The sequence below is a fragment of the Zootoca vivipara genome, chromosome 8 (assembly GCF_965207765.1).
Source record: "Zootoca vivipara chromosome 8, rZooViv2.hap1.1, whole genome shotgun sequence".
Classification (NCBI taxonomy): domain Eukaryota; kingdom Metazoa; phylum Chordata; class Lepidosauria; order Squamata; family Lacertidae; genus Zootoca; species Zootoca vivipara.
Window position 1 is genome coordinate 64340669 of NC_142591.1, and position 15229 is coordinate 64355897.

At 43.7% G+C, this 15229-nt stretch overlaps 2 protein-coding genes across 5 annotated transcripts in view; one reads left to right on the plus strand and one right to left on the minus strand.

Moving 5' to 3' along the window:
* Positions 1-600: 600 nt before the first annotated feature.
* On the minus strand, positions 601-13881 carry MTERF3 (mitochondrial transcription termination factor 3). Of its 3 annotated transcripts, none has more exons than XM_035124752.3 (8): positions 13763-13881; positions 10907-11247; positions 9752-9904; positions 8600-8789; positions 4258-4405; positions 2234-2305; positions 1158-1319; positions 601-848 (listed from the first exon to the last, which is right to left on the minus strand). In XM_035124752.3, the coding sequence occupies exons 2-8, from the start codon at positions 11232-11234 to the stop codon at positions 654-656; spliced, it is 1248 nt and encodes a 415-aa protein (XP_034980643.1). In that variant the 5' UTR covers positions 11235-11247; positions 13763-13881; the 3' UTR covers positions 601-653. The 3 variants fall into 3 exon arrangements, with proteins under 3 accessions (XP_034980643.1, XP_088531855.1, XP_060133679.1); XM_088675729.1 differs by lacking the exon at positions 13763-13881 and adding an exon at positions 11793-12001; XM_060277696.2 differs by lacking the exon at positions 13763-13881 and adding an exon at positions 11789-11970.
* Positions 13882-13921: 40 nt separating this feature from the next.
* PTDSS1 (phosphatidylserine synthase 1) overlaps positions 13922-15229 on the plus strand; it is a 41748-nt gene continuing 40440 nt past the window's right edge. Inside the window, exon 1 of one of the 2 annotated variants that reach the window (XM_035124756.3) lies at positions 13922-14372. In XM_035124756.3, the coding sequence (XP_034980647.1) occupies positions 14194-14372 (179 nt within the window). In that variant the 5' untranslated portion in view covers positions 13922-14193. The remainder of the gene's footprint in view (positions 14373-15229) is intronic. The other variant, XM_088675728.1, reaches the window with a different exon arrangement.

Below are 15229 nucleotides of genomic sequence, written 5' to 3' on the forward strand. Positions count from 1 at the left end.
GGTTTTCATAATCATATTGTGGCATTTGCCCATTCTTTGGGGATACGTTTGTACTGGGGAAGAGAAAAGGTTAATAGGTTGACCAATAAGAAAACCTGGAGGCGGAGCCTACCTGATTTTGAGGTTCAGCCCAGAGGTTTTGACAGCGAGTTTGGTTGGAATAGAGTGACAGTGTTTTAAATGTATTTTAAAACTTTTTTGTATTTTGTATTTTAAAGCTTGTTTGTGTTTGAAACTTTAATCTTCATTGTTAACTCTACCTGACTAAGACTCAGTACTTCACTGGGGAGCCCTGGGTTTCCCCCCACAAAATTGGTGGCAGCGGAAGAATAAAGTAGTGGTGTACAGGTCAATAGTCCGTGAAACGACCGGGGGCTCTCTACAAACGCCACAAAAATACCAAAGCTTAACAGAAAAGAGCTCCAACAAATTCCCTCCCTCTCTTTCTCACCAGCAAATCGGTAAGTATTATTGCCTTTATTTTGGGTCTTCTTTTGGTATTTTGTCAGCAGTATAAAATATGCCTGTTTGTATATTTTCAAGATGTAGGATTAGATGAAGTAGCTTCACAAGTTGTCATTTTTGCCACAAAACGTGCAATTAAGAAAAACACCTTCAGATTTATTTTATCAACAAAGTTTGTTTCTTTTCTTTTACAGTGTTTTCAAGAAAATGCAGAAGTCTTGTTTTTCTGCTTTGGCAACATCTGCGCAGAACACATCATCTGGCAGCGATACCAGTTTTTCTAAGGAGATATAATTGGGCTGTTTGGGATCATATTGTGCTCTTCCAATGAATTTAAGAAACATGTGTCTTTCTTTGATGCGCAGCAGCTTTGAATTAAAAACCTGAAATAAAAACAAAATCAATGCTAATGACGGAAATTGCCAAGACTGCCCTCCTATGTGCACTTACTTGCTAGTAAGACCTACTGAAAACAGTAGGACTAACCTGTTAGCTCAAACCTGCCCACATTTGCTATGTGGCATTTAAGGCGAACAATCATAGCTACAAATTGATGCCATTCTACAGTATATTAACCTATGCCTTTCCATCACACAGTTTGTAGACTACAGAACTTTCCCTTCAATACAGTTCCCCGTTTTCAAACTTCTTCCTATGACTGCAGTTAACTAGGTAGCATCCAAGAGTCTCACCTGAGGAAACTGAACCATCATGCTGTGGGGAATGCCCATGACGTTGTGCACGTAGTCAAAGATCTCTGTTAGCTTCCTTTTGCTTATACCTAAATTCTTGGGGATTCTGTGTGCAATATGCCGAATTTCGTTCTGACTAAAACCAAGTTCCAGCTCATACACCTGAAAAAGAGTGATTATGATGAAGTCAGCTGATGTAGCTTAAAACACATCAGGAAAGAGGGAAATATGTTGACAAGTGATGAGACACAGGAGAGGCACTTATTTTTATTGTATTGTAGGTTGAAAACTTTCAATAGAATTTCAGATTAAAAGAAGGAGAGGCACTTTTGTAGCAACCTGGAAGCTGCCCAGGCAGCTTATAAAGAAGAAGAAGAAGGAGAAGGAGAAGGAGGAGAAGGAGAAGAAAGCCTCCATCACATTTGCGCAAACTGCCAGGTATGAAGTCCATAGTCTCATGCTTACGAGGCCACCACAATTCTTTTCAATAAAACCTGAAGTCCTCTCTTGTGCTAGAGGAACATGTGTAACTACTAAATTATATTGGAAGTCTAAAATTGCCATTTTCACTCATGAAAAAGTTCTAATGACCCCTGCTTGTGCGTAAGTCTTTAAAATGCCATTTTATCATTTGTCTCTTCAAAAACCCGAATAAAATGGCACAAGGAGTTTTGGCCGATACTTTGATTACCCTTAGGATCTCATGTCACATACAGTGAAGGAGTATTGCTGAACTGACTGGTGCCTCCTCATTCCACTGATGGATGCTTTCCGTCATCAGGAGACACACTAACTGTATCAGAGTTTGGGATCAGAGCTCCAGTGCTTGGGCAAAGGAACCAGCAGCAACCCTTCTCTAGGATTCCAGCATCCACTTTGGCAGCGTTTTTAAGTAGCAGATTATAAGACCAAGTTATTATTCACGCTACACTTTGCCACCTGACACGTGTTAAGTTGTGCCGCCGCCTGTGCAACCCTATCTAGGCTGCTGTACTTCTTATATTTCCTGTTACATCTCTTAAAGCTTTTCTAAGAGCTCAAATGGCTAACTACTCTAAGATACTACCCTAACTTACCTTCAGATTTTCTTTAATAGGCTCAAGACTGTCAGTCAGTAACCTTGGAAGACGAGTTACTACATCTCTGGTCTGCATTTTAAATACAAGGAAGGAAAAAAATAATAGTAAGTAAAGTAATGTGTATTAGATAATATCTGCTTAAGATAAAAGAAATTTGTATTTGCATTTCTTTACTGGACATTTTTAAAACAGCACTGAATTATTCTACTTGAAAAGGCGTACATTTTCCACTGGGTGAGCAAAAGGCCCTCAATATGTGGCATTTTTCCTGCACAGGGGATTTTTTCCTGTACAATAATGTGTGAAGAGACTTATTTGTTCTAATATGATTACAGTCAAACCTCTACTTACGTCCGTCTCCGCTTGCATTCATTTCGCCCAACGTCCGCGGCAAACCTGGAAGTATCCAGCGGGGCTGCCGCCATTTGGGGTTGCAGGAGTGGTGATCGCCGTTCGCACATGCGCAGAAGCGGGCAATCGCCACTTGCACCTGCACGCAACGGCGCCTCTCCCAGCGACCTGTTTCAACCTCCGGACGGACCTCCAGAATGGATTATGGTCGCAGGTAGAGGTTCCATTGTACATGCAGTCTTGGGCAGGTCACTATTGGAGCAATGCTATGTACCTCTCTGCTGAAGCAAGCCCCACTCTTCAATAGGACATACTCCTGGGTGTGTACAGTATTTCAGCCTGTGTCTCAGGATCAATGAATATATGACTATCTTTCCTTCATGTGTACTGTAGGGTACTGCATGCATCAGGGGTCGCAAAGTGCCCACCTCACAGCCAGAGGGAGCAGAAGGGAAGCCCTGCAATGCTTGGCAGAAGTCTCTCCCCCCCTTTGTTTCATAGTCTCGAACCAAGGATAAACTGAAAGATTAGATCACCCAAGTCAGTGATGCCACTAATTAATGGAAGCCCAAATTAAAGAACAGATCCGGCCTGGGTGATTCTTTACACAGAGTTTCACCCTTCATGCTGCCAGCTTCCAGGCACCACAGGGAAAGGCTTAAGTGAGGTGGAAGGAGTGCTGGTGTGTTCAGACAGCTTCCCTAAGGCTGGGTCCACTTGCCTAAAAGCCTCAGCTCTGTAAGCAGAAACTCCAAAGCTACGTTCTGGGGTTCTGTTTGGGATTGTATGGTTGTTGGCTCTACCCAATCTTGTTTGGGTTGCTGCTGACCGCCTTCCACTGTTTGCGTTGCGGGTGGGGTATGGCAGCTTTAGGGAACATCAGGCCTCTCAACATTCTGGGGTCCTGGGGCTACTTTTAAGATACAGTGGTGCCTTGACTTACAAATTTAATTCATTCCGAAGGCACCTTTGTAAGTCGAAAAATCCGTAAGTCGAAAAACGCCATTGAAAATGTGATTTCCCATAGGAATACATTGAAAACGGAAAAATCCGTAAGTCGAAGCAACCCTAACTAAAAATTCGTAAGTAGAAAAATCCCTATCTAAAACCGCCGTGTCCCCCCCCCCCGGATGTCGAGACATTCATAAGCAGGCGCCCATTATCCCCATTCGTAAGTCGAAAAATTCGGTTGTCGAGTCGTTCGTAAGCCGAGGCACCACTGTACGTTCTACCACAGGCCAGCTATGTATGCTGCACCTGTGATAAGCGTGTGTATTTGACAGAACAATTTCAAAAAGGCTTTCGTAGGACAAGTTCTCAACATATTGTGCAGCTGAACCTCCATTCTGTGATCTTGTTGTCTGAAATTCCAAGTCAATTATTTATCTGTTAGCTTAGGCATTATTCCATATAAAATTAGTATTTCAGGATGACTAGCAAAGAAATTGTAATGGGTGTTCCTCAAAAATCTGGATGAACTAGTTTGAACTGTCTGCACAAGGTTGTATACTTTATATATGGTTCTAAGAAGATAATAGTATTTAAGAAACAGCATTTTAGGTCCCTGTAATGCGAGAGATATTAGCTACCTGCTTGTGGAATTTGTTTAGTTATTTTAACAATAGGCCCTCTGCCCCAACCACCATGACCCAAGTGAAAACAGAAGGCACCTTTTGTACATTGAGTCCAAGTTCTTTTTGGAAGAAACCCAGCCTATTATCCAGTCTTTCCACAGAAAAGAGAAGTAAATATGGAGCCCCTGAGACCATCTGTGCAATTGCTTCCTTGCTGAATTTTTTTGATGTTAGATATGCTACCCTGGAAGAGAGAAAGATCCAAATTAAAATGAGGGAAATAAGAAAGGCCATCATTTATCCAGCTCTGCCAGTTCCTCAGCAGTATGTTTCAAAATGACGGATGTTGTAATAATATTAACAAGCAAAGCTGCCAAGAAGAAGGGTGGAAAAGTCTGCAGGTATGACAAAAGCAAAATACCATGATTTCCAATTAACGGCAAAGAAAATAAACACCCTTGGTGCAAAATATTTTATGCCTGGATTAATTTAATGATTGCCAGCTGTATTTAAACAAAAATTATGTCAATATCAGCCCATGATCTTATTATTAAAAAAATGGCTTGCACTGAAAGAAATGTCCATTTTCACCATCAAAACTGGCAATTTAATGAAGGTGATCTGATGAACTAAAGGGCATCTTTAGAAGAAGAAGAAGAAGAAGAAGAAGAAGAAGAAGAAGAAGAAGAAGAAGAAGAAGAAGAAGAAGAAGAAGAAGAAATCACAGGAACAATCCTAAACATCTACACATCCTACATCGACATACAGGTGAAGGAGAGAAGCAAATCAGGTTAGCTGCCACTACTGCCAATCCTGCCTGCTAAAGACTAGGCCCTTAAAGGCTATGATATGCCTACTTAAAAGATCTCAGAGGGATATAATCCTAGGTTCCCTACCACAGTATACTCCTCTTAGCCGTGTCTTTTTGTTTCCACTGAGAAGGTGAAGGGAGCTGAATGGAACAAGTTGTATGTTGTGAAATTCTCCCTGTAACCGGGGAGAAGGGGAGCCACAGAGGCAAGATAATGTGAGCTCAGTGGCAGAACATCTGCCTTGAACATAGGTCCCAATTTCAACCCCTAGTACATCCAGGTCGAGCAGGGAGAGACTGCCTATCTGAAACCCTGGAGAGCTGCTGCCAGTCAGTACTGACAATACTGAGAGCAAGATGGATAAATGGTCTGACTCAGTTATAAGGCAGCTTCCTATGTTCCTATGACTTGTTCCCTCCAACCAGTAGGGGGCAACCTTTTGCAGCCTAAGGGCCACATTGCCTTATGGGAAACCTTCTGCAGGCTGTGTATCAGTGGTGGGCAAGGCCAGAGGCAAAATGTGGATGCAGCAATCCATGCAACTCTTACTTGTGTATAGTAGGGTACATTATAGCTCAGTTGATAGAGCATGGAACTCTTAATCTCAGGGTCGTGGGTTCAAGCCCCATGTTGGGCAAATGATTCATGCATTGCAGGGGGTTGGAACAGACGACTCTATTCTAGCCTTCTATAGTTATATAGTAGGCTACTTTCCAGCTATATAAAAATCAGTGGTTTGCATTTACAACTGCTGCCTCTTCATTCAGGCAAGCAAGAAATATTACATAGTTCAAAGACACATTCCAAGCAGGGCAAAATCACTCCATGAAGAGCAGAAACAGTGAGGAATGTGTCCTATGGAGAGTCCTGAGGGCCAGATATAGAGAGCTCTGGAGGGCACAACCAGTCCCTAGGCCTGAGCCCCCCCCCCCACATCTTAACGTTATGCTCAGATTGTGAGCTCCTCTATGGACAGAGACAGAAATACTGACGAAATGTATATTAGGTACCCTGACCCCATGGAATAGTGGGATACAAATAAAATAAAGTAACACCTATTAATTTAAGGGGTTTATTTCAGATAGGACAGAGCTGCACATTTAATAAATTTATACCCTGCTTTTCTCCATATGTCTCAATGCAGCTTACAAAAGATGCAGTACAGAACAAAGCATACAATATCTCATTGGTGGCTCAGTCACAAGACTAGGAAGCCTGTGCACATCTAACTGGGAGCACAGGGTCTAGAGCAGACATCCCCAAACTGCGGCCCTCCAGATGTTTTGGACTACAATTCCCATCTTCCCCGACCACTGGTCCTGTTAGCTAGGGATCATGGGAGTTGTAGGCCAAAACATCTGGAGGGCCGCAGTTTGGGGATGCCTGCTCTAGAGAAATACACTAAGTTAGGCAATGCTAAACAAATTATTTTCAATGTAGTCTACCAGCTGTTGCTTCAGCCCAGCTTTACAAAATACCACATCCTGCTTCTGTTGCATCAGCTTATGCCACTACAGGAAGATACAAAACATTTGCATACTACCGCATCTACTTATCTAAAAAGCTATCTGAGTTCAGGCAAACATCATTTAGGGTCTGTTATCACAGGAGCAAGAAAGGCCCCTTTTGAAACCCTGGCAGGACAGCAGTTGCCAGTCCATGAAGACAATACTGAGGTAGATGGGCCAATGGTATGAGCTGGTATAAGGCAGATTCCTCTGATCCTAATGTTAACTATTAATTTGGTAGTTAACAGACATGAATACATTTTGCAGCAGCACAAGTACAATTGCACACTAGATTTTAAACCTGCTCAGATGCCCCAATGCTCAGATGCCCCAGCCAATTTTGAATCCTTTTTTCCTGTTACGGTAATTGCATTCAATGTTCTGGAGAGGCATGTAGGAACTACAACAAAACAGAGCATTGTGGAGTGCTCCTCTTCAGGGTTCCCACCACTGTCTTCTTTTGAGATATTCCATTATATTCCCCCGACTCGTCTCCCTTCAACAGTCACCTAACATTTCATAGCCACTAAGTAGACTCATTCCTTAGTACTGTAGGGTCTTTTCAGTGTTTCCCACCCCAGTTTCCCCCCACCCTTGAATAATTTTTGTTCTTCTGCAGATCTTGGGGTTCACCCAAGCCTGCAAACACTTCTGTCAAGCACAGGTATGGTACTCTTTTGGCTACATAAAGATGCAGCCTTGAAAAATGTTTAATGATTAGTATACATATTTATGAAGAGATTGTATTGATGCCTCATTTTTAAGAGCCATCATTTCACTGCTCCAGACTGTCTGAGCAAATTATTGCGTGAGGCCTATGCAGGGTCAATACAATTACTCAACCCATCTGGTATATAAAGCTTTTTATTGCTCAGCTTTGCATTCTCTCTCTGAAGCGGATACTGGCAATTGCAAAAATGACACTTTCACTTTAGACAAATAGATCTATGCTCCTGTTCATTCTGTTTTAACTGCATTATGTTTAGGATGAAGGGACACGGGTGGCGCTGTGGTCTAAACCACAGAGCCTAGGGCTTGCTGATCAGAAGGTTGGTGGTTCAAATCCCTGCGAAGGGGTGAGCTCCCATTGCTCGGTCCCAGCTCCTGCCAACCTAGCAGTTCGAAAGCACATCAAAGTGCAAGTAGATCAATAGGTACTGCTTTGGCGGGAAGGTAAATGGTGTTTCCGTGCTGGCCACATGACCCAGAAAAACTGTCTGCGAAGAAACGCCAGCTCTCTTGGCCTGTAAAGCGAGATGAGCGTCACAACCCCAGAGTCGTCTGCGACTGGACTTAATGGTCAGGGGTCCCTTTACCTTGACCTATCTTTAGGATGCAGTAATCTTCAGCCAGAACAGTCAATTAATAACAAGCCTTCAAGAGGAAGGGTGAGACAGGAGAAATGCATTTCTAACCAACTTCCTAGTTTCCCCATTTATTTTCTACCACTCCACCCTGCCCAACAGCCTCTAGGAATAATTCCAATGACAAAGAATATTTGAATTTGAATTCCACTCCCACAATACTATTTTTTGTGTAGTTTCCCCTACACCTAGGTTCATGTTTACGACACAAGATTGATTCTAATCCTCCTTACTTGAGAAAGCTGTCCTTTAGCTTAGCTGGTGTCTACATAAAGCTAAACTGTTCTGACAACTGCCATGTTCAGAAGAATGTCTGGAACAAAATTCTGCGGTTATGATTCAAAATACTTTGCTATTTCTGTTGAAAACAGACCAAGTATCTCCCATGCCCAGCTTCAGAAAATGTACCAATGAAAGCAAAACTTATGTATTAAAAAGGTTTGCTCATTTTGGGACTCCATTTGGAAATAATCATTTGCAATAACGGAGTCTGACCACCTTCTGGATAGCATAATCAGCACCTGCTGATGCTTGAACACTTGAAATTGTGGAACAGGATCACCAGCAATCCTTCCCCTACTACAACATTTGATTGAGAAGGACAGCTTAAGCAGACTGTACAAAATCCTTAAAGCAAAGTAACATATTTCAGGCATACACCGACGAAATATAGGAATATTTCAGGCATGTGGATAATGATAGATGATAGATAGATGAGAGAGAACAAGATAACAGAATACAGAAGTCATTTTACCTTGTCTTTAGATCTTCCACTTCTTCTCTGAAAATATAGGGATTTTTTGTGAGGAACGGCCCAAGCTGCTTATCTTCCAAGCCAACATCCTTGAGAAACAGGATGATGTTTTTTATATCTTTTTCAAAGTCCAACTTGAGAAATAGCTGGCCCGCAACTGAACGTTTTTCCACTTTGGACAAATCAACTCCTGCAGCACATTCAAACATAAATTTAGTGGGATGCTTAATGGAAAATTCTGGATTTCTAATAGTGTAAGAACGTACAAGTTTGTGCAAAGTGTCTTCAATGCTTTTTTATGGTATGTAGCAATGTTATCTATTGCTGCCAAAAGGAGCTATGATACAGCAGCTCTGAACTACTGAGGATAATGGCAGAATGGACTCAAAGGCTGCCCTCAGGTTTTTACTTATTGGGGTTTTAAAATCTGCAACAAACAATCATATAATTGTGGATTGATTGAATGGGTTGGTTTCACTCTCTAGAACAATTCTCTGTGGCTCTCTGTATGTTGTTGGACTACAATTTCCATCATTCTCGAATACTGGCCATGCTGGCTGGAGCTGATGGGATTTGAAACCCCCGCCTGGAGAGCCATGCATTTCTTATCGCTGTTCCAGATGAAGCCATTCAGAAAAAATGCTGTCATAGGCATCTTGCAATTCAACATAGTACTTTTGCAAACCTGAAGCTGCAAATCTTAAGGTCCACGTAGCTAAAATGAAGCCGTTCTAAGCAAGTTCTCATTTTTCACCGATTCCTCACAGTTCACACCGACCTGCTTCCTGTCCTTGAAAAATGTGAAAGGTGCTTTTGCAGTGCTTTGCATTTTCCTATCCTCACTATACCCTTCTTGCTTTGTGGTCTATATTTTTGAATATAGGGATAGCCAACATGGTGCTTGGACTGCAACTGCCCAAGCACTATGGTCAGTGTTGATGGGAGCTGCAGGTTCAACATCTGAAGGCCACAGCTACCTCTGCACTATACATTCTGCTGCTATCATGCTGTGCATGCAAAACCATTTTTTTGCCATTTTACTGTATCAAAAGCAAATAATGACTTTGTATGCACAGCATCATGATATAGGAAGAAAAGGCTGAAGAATCTTTAGCATATATTGAAGAACCTGCCCAGTACAGCTATGCTTACCTAGAAGCACCAGCTTCTGCAGTGTTTCTGAATGATCAACATAATCTTGAAGCGAGAACGATTCAAATGGAAGTGGTGGCTCAGCCCTGATCTGAAGAGCCTCATCTTCTGAAACTTTCTCAAAAGGGGAAGGCGGCAAAGTGCCTTCTAATCCTGAAGGTCATTAAGGAAAAAGAACCATTGAGAAAACAACAGATATAACATTTTCTCTCTCCCTCTGTGTGCGGCATTTACCTTCACAGAGGCCAGTGGGAATATAATACCAATAAGTCAGGGAAGAGAAATTTCACAATTTAAATTTAGAACCAGAGTGATCATCAGCTTTCTGACAGTGAGATATTCTGCTATGCAACAGTTACTGAGAAAAAATGAGCATAAGGACAGAAAATAGACACTGAACTGGGAATGGGTTAAGTTAAGTTACTGTCACATTATTTCATTATTGTGGACAATTAACAAGTGTTCACTGATCCTATTGTTCCTGTTTGTCTGACTTTCAACAGCAACTGGGATATTACTGTTCAAAGCAATAGAAGAATAGACAATGCATAGTTATTGAGGAGTCCTATCCTATGTATTCCAAACAGGGATGGGTATATCTGCCATTTTCAATTTCTCTCAGTTTCTTATTTTCCAATCTTAAATCAAGTCCCCTGTATTTCCGTATCAGTTTGCTTTTTTTTATTTAAAGTCCTCATAATAGTACACATTGTTATGTAATACACATTTCTGCAAAGGAATGCTGCCTAATATAACATTATTTTCTCTTATCTAAGGTGAAGATTTAGTATGCTGGTGTGCAAGGAACAAAAATAACTGTTCTTTTGTTGGGCTGTCGTGACCTAAGTTATGGTTGGCTTAGCATTACATTTCAAACCTGGGCTCATGATTGTCTCTCTCCAAACAGGCCATAAGCCATAAACCAGGATTTGGATGCAAAGCTAAGCCAAACCATTGACTTAAATCCCAGCAGTTCAGGAAGAACTGAGCCCTTAAGAGTTTACTGACAAACAATAATTTGGAAACATAATCCAATAATTCCAAGCCTTGTTACAAGTAAGCAAGCGATGCACAAGAAATGTGCATTAAAATCTAAATTTTAGATATGGCGTTAGGAGGGTCACAACTTCCATACATATTTTATTCGTTACATACCTTCTTCATGCAATGCTTCAGTATACGAACTGGATATTATTTCAGTTTCTGGTCTGTTAACTAAGGATGAATTATTATCTGGACTCCGATTCAGTTCAGTGCTTGAACTACAGCATCGTACATGGTTATCAAAAAGTACAGTCTTAGAGTTCTTTAACACTAGTTGACATGAGTATCTGTAAGGACAAAACAATGGCAATCCGGATTGTTGAAGAGGAAGTGTCCATGTTTTGACAGCTTGCTTTCTTAGCTGTTTTGCACTATTCACAATACTGTTTTTCTTTAGCAAGGGGCAACATCTGGATATCTGTCGAGTCAATGAAGCCATCTTAGTCAATATTCTGTCAAAATTGAGAAAGAAAATGGTCAAGGGAACATTCAAACCAATTTTGTATGCATAAAAGTTTACACAGGAACAATTAATGAATTCAATTAATATTTAAGCAGAACTGAAATGCATTCAGTACCATTTTGCAAAAGTATTATTTCACATATAGCAAAGGTCTAAAGCATCCATCCCCAAACTGCTGCCCTTCGAGGACTACGAGTTCCATCATCCCTAAGCATTAGTCATACTGCCTGTGACTAATGCGAGATGTAGTCTAAAACATCTGGAGCATATCAAGCTGGAGAAAGCTGATATAAAGCAATATACTGTAATGTTACCGTCATGCTGTATAAGCGTAGAGTAGCAATACTTTATTGAAGATGTTTTTGGAATACTCCAACAATCTGAGTCCTACACAGCAGCAGGGGTCCCACTGCTAATTCTGGAGCCTCCTGGCTGTGCTACTCCGTCTTCTTGCTGTCACTACCCATTTCCCTGTCCTTTCTCAGCAACAATAGGAAGGAAAAGGAATAGCAATAGCAGCCTCCACTCACTTGCCCTCCATTCCTCTGAGTGGTGATGCAGATAAGCTCCACAGCAGGTAGGAGGCAGCAGCAAGCAAATGGATACTGGCAGGAGGACATGGATCCACTCAAGGAAAAGTGCCCACTGAGGACATGAGTACCTTTTGAACTTTCCCAAGCCTCCCCGCACAGCACCCCTAGAGCTAACACTGCTATACCACAGAACATAAAACAGAAGAAAATGTTAGCTTAAAATATCACAATTTTCCATTATTTCAGGTTGGTATATCTCCCCGTGGAGAGTAAGAATTGACTTCAGTAGTCAAGCAAGGACACACACTCTCTCTCTCTCTCTGGCTTGTTTATGTGCCACAAATAAATTATGAACTCTGGTGCATTTAGGTTGGCTGGCTAAGATGACTTGCTGCCAAAAAGAGAAGACTGCTTCCATCATAAGTCCCACCTGCACAGCCCCACTCCACAACATTGGATTCGCAAGTATTGTGGGGGTATAACTCCCATCATCCACCACCCATGTAAAACTGGCTGGAGATGACTGGAAAAGTTGCACCAGGATTGTGCTAAGAGCAGCTCCCTGGTATGGTATCAGAGAAGAACATGAAAAATGCCGTCTGAAAAAATCCCTAGATTTGGTGTGATATTAATTTGAGTGTCTTTTTGTAAACTGTTGTAAGTGACGCTTGAGGTTCCAAAGAGGGGCACAACTAATCTACGTAGATAACTGCTTGTGTCAGAATTGCAGCTTTAACTTCTATGTAAATATGGACAGAATTGGGCTACACATATCCTGTTGTGCTCAATGGCCCTTGCTCTCAAGGCAGTGTGCACAGGATCCCACCTTCATTCTCCCAGCACACGGCTACATAGCCTTATGCAGTTTATCTGGAGAAGGGCCTTAGCTCAATGGTAGAGCCTTGCATGCAGAAGGCCCTAAATTCAATCCCCTGCATTCTCCAGGCGGAGCTGGGAGAGTGTAGACCAGCTGCTCTCAACCTTGAGTCCCCAGATATTGTCAGGAATATTATCTCATGCAGATGACCACAGTGCCTAGAGACAGATAGGTGGACTGCATATCCACAGCAGTGACCAAAGGAGAAATGACTGCTGGGAGGAGTGCAGAGAGAATAAACCCCATGGTGTATTTGAAACCAGACGCCTTCATTTGCCCAAGCTGCAATAAAATATGTCTCTCCCATTGGTCTGGCGCTGTAACTCTCAAACTGTTTGACTTTACCCTGATGGCGCACTCTTCCATTGCCTCTCAAGACAGCTGGATGCCAACTAAATTACCCTGTCCATCTGGCTGGGTTTCCCCAGTCGCTCTGGGCGGCTTACAGAATACACAAACCATAATAAAGCATCAAACATAAAAAACAAACTTCCCAAAACAGGGCTGCCTTCAGATGTCTTCTAAAAGTTGTATGATATGATAGCTCAGTTGGTAGAGCATGAGATTCAGTCTTAGGGTCGTGGGTTCGAGTCTCAGGCTAGGAGAAACATTCCTGCATTGCGGGTGTGTGGATGTGTGTGTGGACAAGATGACCCTCAAGGTCCCTTCCAGCTCTGCAAATACCATTCCCATCATCCCTGACCCCTGGGTCCTGCTAGCTAGGGGATGATAGGAGTTTAGTCCAACCACCTCTGGGAACCCAAAGCTGAGAAAAGCTGCTGTAGACAATACTGTACTGAGCTAAATGGACCCAGCAGCCTGACTCTGTATATAGGGCAGCTTCCCACGTTTCTGGTTGCAAACCCCACTGAACCCAGAGACCGGGCCTGACTTCCGAGCGAAGCATGCAAACTGATTGGGGCAGAGAAGCGAATCGAGACGAACCGAATCAAGAGGCCCTTCGGGGACGCAACAATAGAAGCCGCCGTTCCAAAGGGGATTCCTCGAGGGGAAGATGAACTCGCACCAGCGCTGAGTCCGCAGGGTCCAGCCCCGAGGCCCGGCTCTGACAAAGACCTAAGCGAGGCGATTACCTGGTGTCCCGCCGGCGCCGGCTTGTCCCTGTCAGGAAAGTCCCCGGCTCGCTTCAGCCATGCAGGCCCTCGCCTGCTCCGGACTCGCTGCAGCGGTCGCGCTCCCCGCTCGGGCGAATGCTTCTGACGCGCGGGAAGGAGGCGAGGCTCCCCAGCCGGCTCCTCCCCGCGGCCTGCGGCGGCCCAGCAAGGCCCGTCCCTCCGCAGCGCCTCCTCTCCCCCCGCGTCCCCTCCTGGGGCCGCCGCCGCGGCGCCGCTGCAGCAGCCTGGCCAGCCGCCCAGCGCGCTCCCTGCCGTCTTTCCACCCCGCGCCGGCTCCTTCGGCCGCGGTCGGGCTGAGGCGGCGGGAGCGGGTCGCCCCCGCGGTGGCCGCCGGCGAGGCCAGGAGGCGGCGGAGGAGGCGGCGGAGGCGGCCGCCGGTCGGCGAGGCGATGGCGTCGTACATGGGCAGCCGGACCCTGAGCAAGGACGACGTGAACTACCGGCTTCACTTCCGCATGATCAACGAGCAGCAAGTGGAGGACATCACGCTGGAGTTCTTCTACCGGCCGCACACCATCACCCTGCTCAGCTTCACCATCCTCAGCCTCATGGCCTTCGCCTTCACCAGGTGGGAGAAAGGGGTTGGCAGGCGGGGAGGGGAGCGAGCAGCTCCATTGGGGGAAGATGAAGAAGAAGAAGAGGAGCCCCCCTGGGGCAAAGTAGGGACTGCGGTGGGTGGGGATGGCGACGGTCAGCCCTGCTGGGGCGGGCGGAGAAGGGCTTGGTCCGGTTCACCACCCGAATGAGGACATCTCTCACGAGTCCTTATGTTCCTCCAGGGAAGAAAGATGGGCTGCCGGTGCCATCGGTTCTTCCTATGCACGTTTACCGAGGTGTAAGTTCCACTCAAAAAATTAGGCAAGTTCCCCCCCCTCCGTTATCTGAGAAAACACAGAATCGCGAAAAAGTACTGGTACCCTTTTCCTGATGAATTTGCAAACGTGTCAAAATCAATGGAAGCAGCAGAAATTCGTTTTACTTATTCCCCCCTGGTGTTTATCTGCTTTCTTATTCCCCCCATCGATCAACAGTTCAAGTAATGAATTCCGAAAGGTATTTAAATAGGTAGCATATTCATTCATAAATGTAAATTCATTCATTTCCCCAGATGCAATCAACCCAATTAATTGATTCAGAAAGGTATGGAAGATGAATTTGTTTATAATCAAGAATTCATTCATTGGTTTCCCCAGTATACCCAATGATCAACAACCCAGCCAATCAAATTGAACTAAATAAAAATTGATTCCCCCCCAGTAAACTCAGTTGATGCAATCCCCAACAGAATTAAAATGAAAATTTTAATTCCTGCTAGTATAATACATTCCTATGTATAGAATCAGCATTACCAGCTGTAGACTTCAATGAAATCCCTAATCCCTAGAAGTAAAGCTTTTTATGTATACTGTACAGTTAACTTGTTTG